The 18,855-nt window shown below is 40.2% G+C and overlaps 1 protein-coding gene across 14 annotated transcripts in view; it reads right to left on the minus strand.

Moving 5' to 3' along the window:
* Nucleotides 1-271: 271 nt before the first annotated feature.
* gek (serine/threonine-protein kinase gek) overlaps nucleotides 272-18,855 on the minus strand; it is a 439,738-nt gene continuing 421,154 nt past the window's right edge. For all 14 annotated transcript variants that reach the window (XR_010855605.1, XM_067118318.1, XM_067118311.1 and 11 more), the window contains 4 exons: nucleotides 15,658-15,820; nucleotides 15,207-15,333; nucleotides 4,239-4,381; nucleotides 272-2,889 (listed from right to left, as the gene is read on the minus strand). Coding sequence is in view for 13 of the 14 variants with exons in the window: in XM_067118318.1 (XP_066974419.1) it covers nucleotides 2,770-2,889; nucleotides 4,239-4,381; nucleotides 15,207-15,333; nucleotides 15,658-15,820 (553 nt within the window). In the remaining variant the exon portion in view is untranslated. The remainder of the gene's footprint in view (nucleotides 2,890-4,238; nucleotides 4,382-15,206; nucleotides 15,334-15,657; nucleotides 15,821-18,855) is intronic.

Here is an 18,855-nt window from a genome sequence, read left to right on the forward strand (position 1 = left end):
AGCCATTTTGTTTTTGACCAGTCAGCTGCAAGTATAAGGATTTTCTACCATGATTTCATCATGTTACATGTGCCTGAATCATTGTCATGACAAAAGCTACAAGTTGATGAACTACAATTTTGGAAGTTTCCATCTCCATCATCGAACTAATGAATAACCTGAAAGTATACTGTTCTTAACATTGCTGATGCGTAACCAACAGCTGTGGGTAATGTTTTGCAATGCTTCATCTCATGGATCTGACCAAGTATAGGTAGAAATAAAAACAGCCTTCACCCATAATATTGCCATTTCTAAAAATTGTCTATTTTACAAAAGCTAGTATACACAAAGCCACTGTAGAGTGACCATTCAAATCATAAATTACATACTACAATACACAGTTTTATTATACATACCAGGTTTCATACTTTCATGGAACTGAATCGCTAGAGAATAACATATTTACAATATTGTACTTACAAGAAAATTGTGACAGCATAGAATGCTTAGTTATTAATGAGAAATTATGGAGATGAATACGTTGATGCCTAATAAATTAATGGACATTAATACATTATCTTGAGAAGAGTATCGAGTCGACAACAGCAGCAAAACTTGCTACGTCAATTGGCAAGAACACTTCAAAAAAAAAACCTGCTTTTTACATAAAAAAAGGCTTTTTACACAAGCAACTAATTACATGAATGGCATAGTTACTAATTCCAGAAAAATGTCTAAATCTTTGCCTAAAACTGAGAAAAGAAACATTAAACTTGTTAACCATCAGACTTTGGAAGGGGGAAGAATGTTAACAAATCAGAATCCTTTGCTCTGAGATCATAATGTCTGCACATTTTAGTAGTGGTTTGGAAGGCAATTCAAAGCATATGGTTATTTCTTGCAGTCAAGACCAATGTCTTTGCATGTCTAAGCTATGAGCATGATGATCTTGGAGCATATTCGGCTGATCAGATTAAAGAGCCACGCCAAACTTGTTACTGAACTTTAGGACAACTACACAAAACAAGGAATACCTTTAAGGTGATGGATTGGAATCCATGCAAGGTCCTCCAATGAAAAGGCTCATGTTTTCAAGCATTACAAATACAACCTTCAAGCAAGACCTATTATAACAAAGCACACAGTCAAGGAATGATTCTCAACTATTTTGTTCCCCCTGGAGCAGTTTTTCAACTTAAGAACAATTTTTGTGATAAATAATCTGCATTCTTGTTAATTTCAAAAAATTTAAATAACTTAGGGCCATATAAAAGTTTACTGAATGTTTACAAAATGAAAACACAACTTGCATATACAGTAACATGTTTTATCACAAGGGTAGAGACTACAGTCTTAACATCAGTCGATTTCAAATCACACTGGTTTTAAAAATGCCCCTTTCTTGTGTATTATGTTAGAAAACTTACAATTTCCACTGTGTAACATAACAGTAGTCAACTCTGATTGATGAACGTAAGACCATCTTCTCCCCTCAACTGATCCAATATGAAATGCAAATAGTTCAAATGGTGTGTCATCATTTACAGAAGCCTGAGTTAGTTAACATGAGCAGAGTCCAAAAAGAAAACTGTTCATGCAAAAAGATTTTTTTCCACTGGAAGAATTGTCATTGGGCTTTCACAGCAAGCCTATATGGAAATTTTTGAAGTACGTAATGTAGCTTCAACCTCCCTGGTGTTAGCTTTTTTATATAAACTATTCAAAACATTTCAGTAACACCACAGGGTTAAAACTACAATGATTTTCTTTTCAAGATAAATAAATGAAAGGCCACAGACACTGAACCAACAAAGTGAACTCTTTGCACCGGTGTGACTTCCCCTCAAGGCCTTAAAAGCAACTTTATTTCAGGTTGCAACACTACCTAATCCTCACAGCACCTACATTTATAATATATTGTGCCCTCATAACAATTCAACATGTTCTCACTAGGCATTTGATAAGGTTTACTTTGTTTCTTTGGACTAAATTCCGACACTTAAAAGTAAGGAAAATGACTAGCTGAAGCTTTTTTTAACAACCATTAAAAGATTTATAGAGAAGACCCAATGTCAATAAATTGTAAACAAGAAGTTCTTATATATAACATCATAATTGCAAATTTATACATAATTCATCACTCAAATACATTTTTTTTTTAAAGCACCAAACAGCCAGAATTCCATATCAGCTGCCTATATGTACTGAAACTCCTAGATTAACCAACAAATTTTACAAATGTTTGCAATGTGATAGTAGCACCAACCAGCTCTATATATACCCCATATAACTTACCCTACGAAAACTTCATAAATTCTAAACTTCCTAACCACCTGAGGAAGGTAAGTACTTTGTGTTCTATGCATGCTGATCAGTTGGTCAAAAACAAACCATCAGCAGCATTAACTGGTTGATTAAACTATCATATGTTATTAAGTATTAATGGTTACAGAATAATTACTCTCTTTCAGATACTCTTTCTTACAGTATCCCCACTCTGTATAACCCACTATATCACAAAGACGGTAATAATAAATAAAACTTAGCCAGAATTGGCTAAACCAAAGCGGTACTTTTGTTTTGATTTGTGACCATACTGCCCCTGTGACATGATACTGAATGGTCCAAGGATTTAGTAAAATTGAAACTTAAGAAACAAAGAAAAATCTACACTTAATTTGAGCAGAGTCCTTTATATTATATTTAACAAAAACTGTATTTAGGCAGCCCATGACTACCAGCCTGCGAGTGACCTGCTCATAGCCGCTCTCCAGGCCAAACGTATCCCTATGAATCATAGGAGGAGGAGTGATGGTCAGGAGGTCGACCAGGAGAAGGTGGAGAGGATAAGTTACTGCTAGTATTTGATGCTATCGAATGCCGTGGCGATGTGTCACCACACTCCTCCTGTAAAAAGGCATAAATTAGAATGAACACTGATCAATTTTATTCTAGTAATAAAGATGGATTAATAAGACTGTCTGCATTACAGAATTTTAAAAACACATACTAGTAGTAAAAACATTTCACTCATAACTACTATACGTCTTGTCGTTATTACTTGTTGTTTTCTAACTGAGCCTGGGGGAGTTCAAGAGAAAGTACACAAGAGAGGAGAGTTGAGACAACTCATTTAACATGCAACCTGTAAAGGGATAGCTGATGTATAGAAATTTATAGCCATGACTGAGTCTCGCAATTAGTTAGTTGTACTTTTGAAGAACTGTATTCACTATAAACCTTTATAAATTACCCTATCATTTAGTTTCTCAGAGATATGAACCTTTAAAAAAAAAAAACACTAAATTTTGGATGGAAGTAATGTCGTACTAATACCGGTTAATGCTTCTGACCTGCAAATTCCTTAAAAACAATTTAGACATGCTTATTAAGTTTATATGCAAAATATTAACTTTTTCTGTAAATTTGATTGTTTTATTCATATTCACTGTTCGATTAATTAGGTATGTAAGCTTCTCTTAAAATGTTAGAAAAGTTCACATACATTACAATAGTACAAAACCTCCAATTCTTTCACTTACATACTTACTCTGTACATAAATTAATTTATCACAAATTATGATTACTACACTGGAATATGGAAAATTATGTGTACTTCTTCTAAAAATCTATGTAAGTAATGTGAAGAACATTTAATTTTGCCCAGTGAGAACTCAGTGGTCTGGTTGCAGTACTGCAAAAATCATTACAGTGTACAGTATATACAAAGTTGTGTAATCAAACAAGCATCAGACCTGATAACAGAGCTTATGTATGGCTAAAGTATAATGAGTGTTGAAGGCCAGGGTTTTAATATAAATTGTAAAACAGATGATAACCTATAATAGGACAAGCGTAAAGGAAACAATAAAATGAAGCAAAAGCTGCAAAATTACAGTACTTGCAAAAACCTAGGCCTTAAACAATTGAGAAAAGAGCTCTACTGGCAGTCAGTTACATTGCTATGAAATGCAGTTACCAAACTCAATCATACTGCGTCATAGCCTCAATCCCAATTATAAAGTTAAGAACAGACCAAGTCAATTGTTATTATTTATATACTCTTGAGTATGAGCACAATTTCATTCTAGTGCTGCCAAATTACAAGATTTTAACTTGTATTAAATAAATTAAATCAATACCAAACAGATGACACATTTAACCGATTTACACAATACTGAAACATATAGAAGAGTTTCGTGTTCCCTGACATATACCTAGTAAGAAAACTAGAAAACAGGTTTGATAAAACCAACCTCTTGGAGTTGATGAATTATCTGGTGACGAGGTTCCTCTGGAGAGCGTTGTTGTGGTTGGTGATGTTGCGAGGTGGAATTGGGAGGGAGAGGAGGCATTCCAGGTCTACGTATAGAACCAGGTAAGGGAGGTGGACCGCTGCCTATAATAGAGAACGATAACAAATATTAAAATGTCATATACACTTACCAAGTAATTACATAGCTATTGGTTCCCTAACCTACGGCATCTAAAAAATTCAAAATTCGCGCGGTGGCGCTACTATCGTTGGTGTGTAGGTGACAAGGTCCCGCCCACCATCTGAAACTCGAGGAAACAACCCAGCGGAGAGCTCAATTCGTTTTATGCTCTAATGTTCATGCAAGGGGAGGAGGGTGGGCTCTGATCATGTAATTACTTAGTAAGAATATATAAAACTTTATCATAAAAATGTCATTTTTTCATACGTAACTTACCAAGTAATTAAATAGCTGACTCCACATTGTTAGCAGGTGGGAAAGAGCATGGACATATTCTACTCCAAAACAATAAGTAAGTAATGAATTTGAAATAGAAAGGTTGCTAACACTGAATAAATGTTTGTTGTTTCCTTACCTCATGAGAGAGCTGCTGCAGGTAGGTACTGCCTCTGGTCGGCCCTTCTCTCAACTTGTAGTGGACGTGGCAATATAGCCAAGGGTCACCCGTACATTAGTGGGAACTTTGCAACAGAGGAAGTACACCATATACTGACAAAGTTTTAAAAGATGACCTTGCCCTGGGTGAAGACCAGAATACAAAATGACAACACTATCATCTACACCACAGAATAAAACCATAACCCAACCTTTATCAATAATAAAACGCGAACTGGTGGGTACTCCAGGTACAATGTACCCCCTGGCTTCCCATCAACTCAAAACCTTAAGTCAAGGCGAGTGGACAGCAAAGGAACAAAGAGATTCCCTATGCTTCCTCTCTTAAGTGCAACCTCTTCGTTGGGTGAGTCGGTAGAGCTGTGGACTAGCACTCGTTAGGCCCGAGTTCGAGTCTCCAGCTGGCTGATGAAGAGTTAGAGGAATTTATTTCTGGTGATAGAAATTCATTTCTTGCTATAATGTGGTTCAGATTCCACAATAAGCTGTAGGTCCCACAGCTAAGTAACCAATTGGTTCTCAGCCACGTAAAATAAGTCTGATCCTTCAGGCCAGCCCTAGGAGAGCTGTTAATCAGCTCAGTGGTCTGGTAAAACTAAGGTATACTTAACTTTCTCCTAAAGTGCTACAATTTTCAAACGCGGTTTCCATGTCCTTGAGGTAGTGTGAGGCGAATATGGACTTGCATCTCCAGAACGTCGACTGTAGGAGTGTGGAAAGAGACAAGTGTTTAAAAGCGAGGGAAGTTGTGACTGCCCTAATTTTGTGAGCCTTAACCTTAAGTAATGGAAAGGCTTCTTCCTGGATCTGAGAGTGGGCTTCTAAAATAACTCTCAGAAAAAAAGGGATGGCATTTTTGGAGAGCAGGCAAACTGGGTTTCTTACAGAGTGCCAGAGGTTGTTCGAAGGCCTCTAATCTTTTCTACCCTCTGAAGATAGTACCTGAAGCAGAGGAGTCTTTCTTCCTCAGGTCCTAAGATATCCATAAGGTTCTTGATGACGAAGGATCTAGGCCAGGGTTTAGAAGGGTCCTCGTTCTTTGTGAGGAAACCAAGAGAGAGCAAGCAGACTGCGTCCTCTTGTGTAAAACCTATTCTCTTGTCTATTGCCTGCAACTCGCTAATAAGTTTGGCAGTAGCGAGAGCCACTAAAAAGAGTCTTTTTCGTGAGATTCCTGAGGGAAACATAACGAAGAGGTTTGAATTGGGGACCTGAAAGCCAATTCAATACAACGTCTAAGTCCCAAGAGACGCTGGAAGAACTTTCTTTCTTGGACGTATCAAAGGATTTGATCAAGTCGGTGATATCTTGATTAGAAGACATATCCATTCCTCTGTGTTTAAAAACTGAGCGGAGCATCGACCTATGCCCTTTGGTGGTAGAGGTTGATAGCTTCCTGATGGGCTTTAGGAATATCAAAAAGTCGGCTATTTGGCTTATAGATGTCTCAGAAGAAGAGACGTTGTGGCGGCTGCACCACCTTCTGAAGACTGCCCATTTGATTGGTAGAGCTTTGTAGAAGAAGCTCGTCTGCATCTCGCAATTGCCTCTGCAGCCTGTCTCGAAAACCCTTTTGCTCTGAAAAGGCACTTGACAGTCTGAAGCCTGTCAGGGCCAAAGCAGATAACCCTTGGTGGAATCTGAGAAAGTGGGGTTGTCTGAGCAGAGACCGTTTTGTGGAAAGCGTCTTGGGTAGTCTACCAGGAGTCGAATCAAGTCTGGAGACCATTCCTTGTTCGGCCAAAATGGAGCTACTAGGGTCATGGAGGTGTTCTGATGAGTCAACAACTTGACTGCTTCCCTGATCATTCCGAAGGTAGGGGAGGCGTACACATCTAAGTCTGTCCAGTCCAAAAGCATGGCGCCTGTGCTCCATACTGAGGATCCAGGACCGGAGAGCAAAACAGGGGAAGACGGTGGCTTCTCGACATTGCAAAAAGATCCACTGTGGGTTTGCCCCACATGCTGTTGCAGACTATCGGGTCTAATGTCCATTCGATTTGAAGGACCTGTTTGAGGCGGCTTAATTCATCCACAATCGCATTCATTCTCCCTTGAATGAACCGGGTGACAAGAGAGACTTGGTTCTCCTCCGCCCACAGAAGGAGATCCCTCGCTGTCTCGTACAGACAGGAGGAATGAGTGCCCGTTTGCAAATGTAAGCAAGAGCCGTGGTGTTGTCCGCATGTACTACAATCTTCTTGGCTTGGACCAGATCCGAGAAGGACTGAAGGCCCAAGTGAATTGCTCCCAGTTCCTTTACGTTGATATGATAATTCTGTTGTACTGTAGTCCATGTTCCGGAGACTTCCCGGCCGTCCAGAAGGGCACCCCAGCCTAGGTCGGAGGCATCTGAATTAAACAGGTCTGGGTGCACTGGGAGAAGAGATTTCCCTGCCTGAAGTCCTCCACATGACCAACACCAGAGATCCTCTTTGATTTCCGACGTCATCGGGAAGATGAAAGTCTGGTTGGGTCTTTCTGCACCAGTTTGCTTTGAGGAAAAACTGAAGGGGTCCCATGTGCAGTCTGCCTACTTTTACAAACTGCTCTACTGAAACGAGGGTCACCAGAAGACTCATCCACTGCACTGCCGAGCAGGAAGGAAGAGCAAGGAACTGACTGACAGTCTGAAGGCAGTTCTTGACTCTTTTGGGTGACAGAAAAGCCCGAAAAGTCTGAGAGTTCAGTAAGCCATCGTAAGCCGAAGCATAGGGCCCGGAACTGTAGTATCCTGTCCTGAAAAACGAAGTGTAGAAATTTTCGTGAGTCTGGATGAACAGGGACATGAAAATACGCATCCTGCATATCCAGGGTGGCCATCCAGTCCCCCTGTTGTACTGAGGACATGACTAAGCAAACGGTCTCCACATGAAACTTCGTCTTTAGTACGAACACATTCAAGGCACTGACATCCAGAATGGGCCTCCAGCCCCACGAGGCCTTTGGAACCACAAAAAGGCGATTGTAGAAACCCTCTGAGTGGGGATCTAGCACTTCTTCCACTGCTCCTTTGGAAAGAAGGGATTCAACTTCTTGAGAGAGGGCCAAAAACTTTGTGGAACCTTTGGAATACGCTGTCAACGTGATTGGAGATGTAACTAAAGGAGTCGTCTTTACAAAAGGAATGGAGTAGCCCTCCTTGAGAACCATGATCACCCAGGGATCTGCTCCTCTAATCTCCCATTCTTTCCAATAAAGTAGCCCCTCTGATCTCCCATTCTTTCCAATAAAGTAGAAGTCTGGCTCCTGCCTGGGCACGGAGGACTAACTTCTCACTTCTTGAGGTTGGATTTTAAGGAAGACCTCTTAATGGACTTTGTAGGAGGTCACAAGTTTGATCTAGATCAAGGCTACGTCTTAGCTTTCCCTCCATGAAAGGGCTAGGACTGAAGAGGGGAGAACGATCTTGATGTGGAAGGCACAGGCTCCTTCGGATATCTAGTGGACTGTGCCAACAAGTCAGTGGTAGACTTACTCTGCAAGTCCGAAAGAATCTCCTTCACTGTGCTTTGAGGAAAGAGGTGAGACCTGTTTAAAGGAGCGAAAAGTAGAGCTGACTTCTGAGTCGGCGAGACTCCTTTCAAGGTGAACAAACACCAGAGCTCCCTCTTCTTAAGGATGCCCATAGAAAATAGGGAGGCGAGTTCTAAAGAGCCATCTCTAATTGCTCTGTCTGAGCATGAAAGAACTAGCCAATCGGAGGCAAAATCTTCAGCCAGGGCAGGACGGTCTTCAATCTTCCTCGCTAGCGCCCTGATGGCCCAATCGAGGAAACTACATATCTCAAACACCTTAAAAATATTCTTGATAAGGTGATCCAGTTCAGCTGAGGAAAACATTATCTTGGCCGACGAAAAGGCCGTTCTACGAGAAGAATCCACCAGACCAGAGAAGTCCCTTTGGGAGGATGCAGAAACTCCCAAGAAAGGAGCTTCCCTGGTGGCATAGTAAGAGTACCTCATCTTCAACAATTTGCTGGGCAGAAAAACAAGTGTCGCTTTGCCCTGTTCTCTCTTAGCGGCCAGCCAGACATGAACTTCTTTAAGAACCTTCTTTGAGGAGGAGGAAAGAACTAGCTTGGGTAACCTGGTACCTTCCAACGAATGCTTTTTCATGAGGAAGGTAGAAGCTGGAGAAGTAGGTGAAACAGGCATCAAGAAATCAGGGAAATTATCCAGGAGGAAATGCAGAAGAGATGAGTAAGCAGAAGAGGGAACCATATCCTGAACAATCTCTTCCTCCTCTGAAGAGATAGGAGACAATAATTTCTTCAAAAAACCTAAAGGTCAGTCAACTGGCGCTTGAGTGGGGCTAAAGAATCTTCCTGGGCCGACGAGGAAGACGGAATAACAGAAGAAGGTGCATGGGCTCCAGAAGCAGAAGCTGGGAGTTCGGCTGTTGGCGTTGGAAGTTCGGGAGTTGGCGCCGGGCGCTCATCAGAGGTATTCTGGCACGAGATGGCGGGCACTGGGCGCTCATCAGTGGTATTCTGGCGCGAGACAGAGGGCGCCAGGAGCTTATCAGCGGAAGTCTGGCGCGAGTCGCTGGGCGCTCGGAAGAAGTCAGGCACTTGGAACACTTATAGCGCTCATGACTGCTCTGAAGAAATGACGACGATGAGCAGGAGAATCAGGCTGGACTTGAAAACTGCAGGACGGTTGTGGGCTAGTCTCTCTGTACCTCTTGACAGCCAGGGGAGAAGAGTTGCCAATATCCGCAAGTCTCTTGAGCGGACATGAAGAAATAGAGTAGCGATATGGGAGCTTCTTGCGTGGACTGAAAGATTCCAAATCAGAAGAAAGTTGATGCACAGGAATGCCTTTCTAATGGTGTTTAGTCGAAGCCTGGGAGAGCATGACAGGCTCGACAGAGTGGGGAACTGCCTGTGGGCAAACCCCGCCAGCCTCCCTTGGACCTCCGGTATGTCTTCTCCCCGGTGCGGGGGAGCAGGACAGTGACCTTTGTCTAGGAGAACTGGTGGGACAGACAGTCACCTCCTCAATATTCACAGCACTCTCACTTCTCACTGCACTGTCAATACTTATATTTTTTTCCATTAGAGATTTAATAGCTGATCCCATTTCCCTAATAGTACTAGATAATACACTAAATTTCTGATCGAACCTAGATTCGAGGCTGGCAAGGGCACTAAGAGTGGAATTATGGAAACCTGGAACAGAGTGGTAGTTCTGTCATCCCCTAAATTTTCCCAAGGGATGGAATCTGCAGTGGCTCTACTTTCAGCCCTAATGGCTTCTTTCCTCTTCTTATCTCTTTCTAATTTCTCTACATGAGATTTCAAGGTTTTCCATTTCTTATCCTCCCAATCCTGACACTATGCAAGCATTATCCTAACTACATTCTTGCCCCGTACATTTAGTGCATTTTGTATGGAATCGCATGAAAGCTTAGTTAGCCTAGTTCTACAACCCTCAGAACAAAAGCAAATACTAGATGAACTGGAATCCTACATCGTTAACCAAAAAACCTAAGGTTAACTCGAACAACAATTCAACAAAGGTAGCAAGCCACAAAGCAACAAATTCTGAATACTTCACATTCATGCAAAGAAAAAGCCAAAAAGCGAAGCAGCTGCGTGAAAACTTCCAATGTTAACCGGAAGCCGGCAGAAAACGAATTGAGCTCTCCGCAGGGTTGTTTCCTCGAGTCCTGGACGGTGGGTGCGACCTTGTCGCCTACACACTGACGATAGTAGCGGCACCACGCAAATTTTGAATTTTAAGCTGCCATATTTAGGGAGCCAATAGTTTATGTAATTACAGGCAGTTCCCGGTTATCGGCGGCCTCGGTTACTGGCGATCCGGTTTTACGGCGCTTGTCTAGCGACGACGACAACCAGATTTTCGTCACTGATAAAACGGTTATCGGCACTGATTGCCTCTTATTGGCGCCGCTGATCACCGGTTATCGGCGGTGCTAACCAGGGATCAGTGCTATTATCGCCGATTTTCGGTTAGTGGCGATTTTCGGTTGTCGCCACGCCCGTCAGAACGGAACTCACCGATAACCGGGGACTGCCTGTACAGTGAACCCCCATATTCACAAGGGATGCCCCCCAAATAGGTCAAATCCGCGAATGCTTACAACACCCCTCTAAAATCGCTTATACCTGTCTACCATGAAGGGTCAAACTCCAAAGTATGAGTAAAAATACCAGCCTACATCAAATATACATTAAACTATTACCTTATTACTGTATTAATCATTGAAATGATACTATTAATATAATTTCCAAGCCATCTTAAACATTTTATCATTACATTTATACGTACGTACTGTATGGCTTACAACTGTAGGTGAAAATAATCCAGTCCCCCCTACGTATTCAGCCACACATTTTCTTTCATACAGTTATAAGCCGTTCCTTTTTCTTTTCGGGGAGAACATCGGTATTTACGTATACGTAATTCACAAAAAGAGAGAGACAAAAAAATTTTTAAAATTTCATACTGCTGTACTTACATATTAAGATTACTACATACGTAAATCACACGGCTACTCACCAGCAATGAATGTTGATTAAAGATGATGATGATGAATTAGCTGTGCAGTGCGATGAATAATGATGAAGATATGACTGCACAGCAAAGCAAGAGTAGTTACAACTCATCTGAGGGTGCCTCTTCACCTTCAGGAGACACTTCTTCAGTTGATTTGGGAGGCACGACTTCAGGTGGTTGGGGAGGCATTTCTTCAGGCGATTCGAGAGGCACTAGTACTTCAGGCGACTGGGGAGGCACTTCTTCAGGTGATTCGAGAGGCACTACTTCGGGTGATTTGGGAGGCTTTGGAGGGGCCTTCTTCGTCCGTTTGATGAACATGGTGATAGGCAGCTGCTGTTGCTGCTTTTTCATGGTGGTGAGGGTTTGATTATAGGGCTCCCATGCTGAATCAAGCATGTTTGAAAACTTTAAGGAGCGTTCCATAAAAGGATCCCATATTAAAACATACTCCTGCATATCCTGAATCATCGTGGGACAGACGTTCCAGAGTCAGGCCGCTCTCCTCTTCCTCCTGCTCCTCCCCTGAACCTGGCGTATCGTCTTCCTCACTGGCAGACTTCGTCAGCTCTTCCAAATCCTGGTCCGTCAGGGGGTCAGAGTGAGCATCAATAAGGGTGCCAATTTCATCCTCGGTGATGTCCTCGAAGCCTTCCCCACCTAGAATCCTCGCCAACTGGACAGCCTTATTAATAGCCGAACGTTGAATTTCTTCAGGAGAGAAGCCCCTGTAATCATGAACACACTCCGGCCACAACTTGTTCTGGCATGCATTCAGGGTCTCCTTCTTCATGTCATTCAGTGATCGGCTGATGATGCTCAGACATGTGGCAATCGTGAATTTACACCAATATTCTTTTAGCGTAAATTCACTGTCACTGTCCATTGCAGTTACAAGGTGCTGGAGGCAGTTCCTGGTATAGAGTGCCTTGAAGGCACGGATCACGCCCTGGTCCATAGGCTGGAGGAGAGAGGTGGTGTTGAGAGGGAGGAACTCAAACTGAACTCCCTTAAGAAAGGTCGAGAGGGTGGCCACCTACATTATCCATAATCAGCAACACCTTGAACTCCATGGCCAAGTCGTTCAGGTATTGCCTAACTTGAGGGATGAAGCTCTGATGGAACCAGTACTCTGTGAGGACTTTGGTGATCCAGGCCTTAGGGTTATGCATCCAGAACACAGGAAGCAATGCCTTGTTCTTATTCTTGAGGGGCCCTGGGGTTTGCAGCCTTGTAAATGAGGCCTGGTTTAAGCATGAAACCAGCTGCATTCCCACACATGATGAGGGTAACCCTATCCTTCTGGGTCTTGAATCCGGAGGCTTTAGCTTCTTCCTTCATAAGGTAAGTCTGGGAAGACATCTTTTTCCAGAACAGGCCAGTCTCATCCATATCAAACACCTGTGCTGGATGGTAGCCCTTCTCCTCGATGATCTTCTTGAAGGCCTCCGGATATTTCGCGGCTGCTTCAGTGTCTGCAGATGCAGATTCCCCATGCAGAGTAACAGACTTTAGGTGGAACCGCTTTTGAAATCGGTGGAACCACCCCTTGCTGGCCTGGAAACCTTTAGGCGCTGATGATGGTCCTGCTTGGGGTTCTTCCCCCTCTTCTTCTTCTGCTGGTTCATCAAAGCCTAGAAAATTCCCCTTCTTCAGCGCCTTCCTCTGCCTGTACTACGTCGTCGCCTTCCTTAGCGGTTGATAACTGCTGGTGGAGTTGTCGTGCTTTCTCGCGAATGATGTTGGAGTTGAGGGGCACGTTTTTCTTCCGGCAGTCCTTTATCCAGATTGCCAGAGCAGATTCCGTTTTCACGATTGTTTTATCCCGCACTGTTGCAACTGTCTTTGCACTACCAAAGTAACTCATACTCACAGACTTGCGTATCTCTGCCTCTTCTTGATATATCTCACTGTGCTCTCATTAACACTGAAATGGCGGCCAACCGCGACAAAACTTTTGCCCTCCTATAACATGTCAAGAAGTTTCACCTTCTCCTCGAGTTTTGTAAGACTTCTTTCTTTTAGACTCTTTGCCAGAAGGCTTTGAAGGAGCAGGGCGTTTTTTAGGAGGCATTTTAGGGCCGAATACCGCTGATGCACAAAGATAAAAAATCGAAACGGACAGACGCACGGTTTCACACGGTAAGATGCTGCGAACTATACGCACAATCTGAAGATGATGCCGTGGAGCGTCCTCCCAGAATTCCGTGTTCACGAGTTGGTTGTGAATGTTCAGCCAATCAGCGCCAAGTGAACAGCCAATCAGCGCCAAGGAAAATGAATGGTGCTTCTGGATTGGCTGCTTTGCAGATGACAGCCAATAGTGTGTCAAGTATCACTGATCCTGGGTACACAGCGTCCAGCATCGCTCTTTCTTTGTATTTGCAGAGAGGTGGCTTGGGTGAAGCACTTTTAAGAAAAACAAATATATATTATTGAAATTTTGCTGTGTTTACGTTAATATATTACAGTACTGTAATATTTGAAAATTAGTAAATCATTTTTAACTTACAAAATGTACTTACAGCAGTCATTACAGTAATATATACTTTACATACGTGAAAATGCTACGTACCGCAGATGTAAACATACGTACCCTGCAGTATTCCTGTTGTCTTATGTATTTTAGATATGCTCTACGTACTACCCGTAGTACTGTATCATCGTAAAACACTTTTTGTATGTAATATTTAAAAAACACTTTTTGTATGTAACATTTAAAAATCATCTTACAACAAAACATTTTATAAAATGTACATACTGTATGCCCAGAAGATCCGTGTTAGTATATGTACGCGCGACCAGTAGTACCATGCGTATACCGTAGCGGGAAATTATCGGCAAATGACCCAATACAGTATAACCCGTTTTATTGCTATCTCACGTTTGTGTGTTTTGCATGTACAGTACTATGGCCTAAAAATATTTTTTTAAATCGTGCATTAAGATGTCCTCTGAATGCTCTGCTTCTTCTAAGGCCTCTGGCCAATAGCCTACAATTACTGTAATGACTGATGAGAAGAAAGTACTGTAGACATGATTGTTTTGTTAAGAGAGGGCAAAAGTCACGGAGAAGTAGCAGCCCATTACAGCATGACATTAATTGCGGTCGCCCCCATTGAGCATGAACAAGGTAAAATACTCATGCAGCCCTACTGTACCACCTTCGTTGCCAAGTTCAAATACCTTAACATGACAGCGCCTCCCGTCATTCATCGTACTGCACAACTAATTCATTATCATCATCATCTACAGCATACTGAAATCAACATTCACCACCAGTTACTACCCGTATGATTTAACTTTACAGTACTGTATTATTTATTATTATTAAGGTACCCATAGTATTACATAATATTATTATTTAATTTTTATTACTATTATATGTACAGTACTGTAGTACATGATTATTTAATGTTATTATACAATAAATATGAAAATACGAAAGACAAAAAAAATCTGCATCCGCAAATATTTTATAGATATGTTCCATGGAAAAACCCGCGAATGCATGAGTTTCCCGCGGAAATATTTTAGATAGGTTCCATAGAAAAACCCGCGAGTGGGTGAGTCCGTGAAACTTGAGAACACGAATACAGGGGGTTCACTGTACTTGGTAAGTTACTTATATAGAGTGGGTGAGTCCGCGAAACTTGAGAACGCGAATACGGGGGGTTCACTGTACTTGGTAAGTTACTTATATAAAAATATATTTAAGGATTTTTTCTCTAGATATTTAGATTCAGTTTTTTTTAAATCTGTCAGTGTTTTTAAAGTAAGCATGCAAATGTTAAACAAACAACTGTACCATTGTGAACATTGGAATAATGTGGCTGAGGGAGGGGTTGATGGCTAAAAGATCTTCTTGGTGGCTCGGGTCCCTGTGGTAATCTTGGAGGTGCTAGCTTTCCACTTGGTTGAAGCATGCTACGAACCTGCAAGAAAACAGAAAATTGAAAAGTCAGAACTTATCCAAAATATATACAGAAAGAAAACTTTAGGGGATCAAAGTTGTGCTGTATTAAGTAATTATTCCCTCATAAGATGATATGCAATAAAAAATTTTATGTATGTAGTAATACAGTATTATTTGACAAATGTAGTATTCAAGAATAAAATTTAATATACAAAACAGTTTCCATCCATCCTAGAATTTTTAATGGTGATATACTGTACAAAATTATTATTTCCAACATTATAGGATGTCTTAAAATTTCTACTCAAATTGAAAAAAGAAATTCAATCAGTGCAGTGCTTACTCTGTGGATGGATTGCGTATGTGGCGCTCGCTGGTCAGCAGGAGGGCCTATTCGAGAGGGAAGATCGACTAACCTCTGAATTTCAATACTATCTCCAGGACCCATGTGGCTAATGTGATTGAAGTTTGTGGGGCCTGAGATTAACTGGCTGCGACGATCAGTTCTGTTGGACATACAGTACAAGTGGGAGTAAAATCAATTGCATTTATTTGAAGAGACAAAATGTAGGAGTACATACTTGCATATACTGTACAAAAAATAATCATTAAACCCTACAGAGATCAAAAGTAATGACACTATACATATTGACATTATTGCAAAAATAAACTGTGTACTATCCTACAACAGTTGCGCAGAAACGCATAAGTGTGATGAAGCAAACTGTCAGAGGTAGTGGTTTTATGCATCCACATTGTTCCATAATCTTGCATGCCAAACTAATAAGTGAAGATTAAAAAGACTTCATTTATCATGAAAGTGAACTACACTTTATGTCATAAGATAAGTATACTGGAACCTTTTATGGTAAAATTTCATTTTGTAATGAACTTTCGTAAAAAATTAGATACTAAACAAATTTTTTTAAAAGTAACTAATGAGAACTGTCAACCATAATCAGGTTTACAAAGGACATTATAGCAAAATATCAGAAAACTGCATGCGTCACTAAAATAAAAATAAAGATATAGCATATACATTTTCTGCTTAAACCAGGACATGTAGGTGCCACTTCCACATGGTGCAGATAAAAAAAAAAAGCAAAAAGAATTAACAATCTTAATGAAAGAAAGGAGCTAAAATGACATAGAAAAGGGAAACAAAAAAAAAAATAAAGGAAAGGGCAATGTATAGGAAAATAGAGCAAAAATGCAACTATTGTTTTTATTAGTCCAATGTATCACGTGACATACACTTGCATAAGGAAGAGAATTAGGCAGTGGAATAAAGCTCCTATGAACCTTCAATCTATATGTAAACAACAGTTCTGACAGCTTTTAACAATAACATAACTAAGTAGGAATAAAGTGAAAGCCAGCACAGTGATGAACAGTCACATACAGTGAATAAAAGAAGCATGTTTTTATTTAAAATATTCCTACCTTTTCTTGTGATAGTGTGTACTGTGATTTGTTTGATTACCTTTATAAATGTGTTTTTGTTTTTTTTCTCCTTTTCCATTTTATATTGGCCTTTCCTTCTTCCATTTATGTTTTTGTTTACCTCTAGTGCACAAGCTTAAACTTGCAAATATTTGATGTTTCTTAACACAACTTTGTTTCTGGGTTACTCTATTTGATTGGTATTTATTTAGAACTAATATAAATAATGACAGGACGCGGAGTACATTATCTCTCTCATATTTTAAAACCATAACTGAAGTAAAAAGGAGAACAATACCTGTGATATTACAGTAGTACTGTACTATATCAAATATTTAAAAAACATGGCTGAGAAAGAAATGAAACCTAATTATTTTGGACACTCATAAACCAGATTTCCCAGAGAAATGGATCACTTTTACGAAGTCAGGTTGTTATTCAAACTACCTGTCCCTTGTAAGAAAAAGGCACAATAACATCCTTCATCCAAAACCTCCATACGTATGAACCCCTTTGAGTGGCCACCTATATCATCCTCTTTAAATATTCACATACAGTTATCCCTCAGAAAGACCCTTAAAGATCTAGAAATGACATCAGAATACATTTGAGATACTGCTATAAATCAATGCCAAACGTATTAACTATTTTCACTAATTGTTCAGCAACATTAAAAACCTACATAAATGGCTTTATTCAGCTATTGTTGTATATTCAAGAGTTCTTCCATTACTACCAAAACACATAGCTCGCAATAAAAATGGTATGGTTTATAATGACTGCCCTATAATTTACCCCATATAATATGATAACAAACAGTCTGCTATACCGCAAGTGCATGTAAAATTTATCAGAAACATAATTTCTCCACTCTCAGCCAATATGAGCGATTTTTTTTTTGCTGCATCGTTTGCATAAGCCACAGAGTAACTGTTAAACATACTCATTTCTATTTTCTACTTTAATCACCTCAGATACTATAGTCTCATACTTAGAACCCCCAATTTATTCTTTCAAAATACTGTATCTTTTTAAATTGATTTCCTACTTCATACTCTTATGAACAGTAGCGTTACTCATAAAAACCTAACCTATTTCAAACTGTAATTCCTTTTCCTACAGCACAATTTTGTAGAGTAAAACAAATTCTCTTGAAATCATGCTAGAATCAAAGTTTGAGAAGGCAAAACGGAGACTGGGCTTCCACTAGGTAACCAGCAACAAACTAACATATGTGATTATTTCAGTTACCCTAAGCAAGTAATTGGCCAAGTGAAATGCACTGAAAATACATAATCCTATGTCTGGATGGGATGCCTGTGAGAGATGGCTAGAAAAGTTTTACTTCAGCATATTTTAAATCTACTTTGTCCATATTTTTCTTTGGCTTTAGAGCAACAAGAATGCACATTCAATAAAGATAAAGAGGAAACTGTGCTACTTGGTTTTTACTCGGTATTTAACAACTGTAACCTAGTCTTATTCAAATAGAATACCCATCAAATTGGAGACAAAAGAACTCTAACCCTTGCTCACAAAAAAAACCAGTAATTAGTACAATATGTTTTTTACATAAACAGGCAACATTCACATTTGGAAGTAGAGCCACCCTTCATGAAACACATAATCTACATTACTAAAAAAAATTAAAAAAATAAAAGCCAAACATCCCCAAAAAATTTAAAGTAAGTATTTCAACTCAAAGGACAAGAATCAGCAATACATGTATTGATGATACATATCTTATTTATCTTATTAAGAGTGAAAAATTATATTTTCATAATAAAATTAAGTTCCATATACACTTACCAAGTAATTACATAGCTATAGTTTCAACTTGAGCAACAGCTTAAATTTAAAAAATCGTAGTAGCACTTCGATAGTTTAGTGTAGGTGACAAGCCTGCCCACTAACAGGAGTACTGGAAACAACTTGGCAGAAACCCTCATTCTGTTTGTGCCCATATGTCCAAGAGAGGGGAGGAGGTCAGGCTCCAATTCTGTAATTACTTGGTAAGGATATATGAAACAATTTTATGAAAATATCATTTCCATGTAAGTAACTTGCAAATTAATTACATAGCTGAATCCCACATTGA

This window comes from Macrobrachium rosenbergii, chromosome 16, assembly GCF_040412425.1.
Source record: "Macrobrachium rosenbergii isolate ZJJX-2024 chromosome 16, ASM4041242v1, whole genome shotgun sequence".
Lineage (NCBI taxonomy): Eukaryota > Metazoa > Arthropoda > Malacostraca > Decapoda > Palaemonidae > Macrobrachium > Macrobrachium rosenbergii.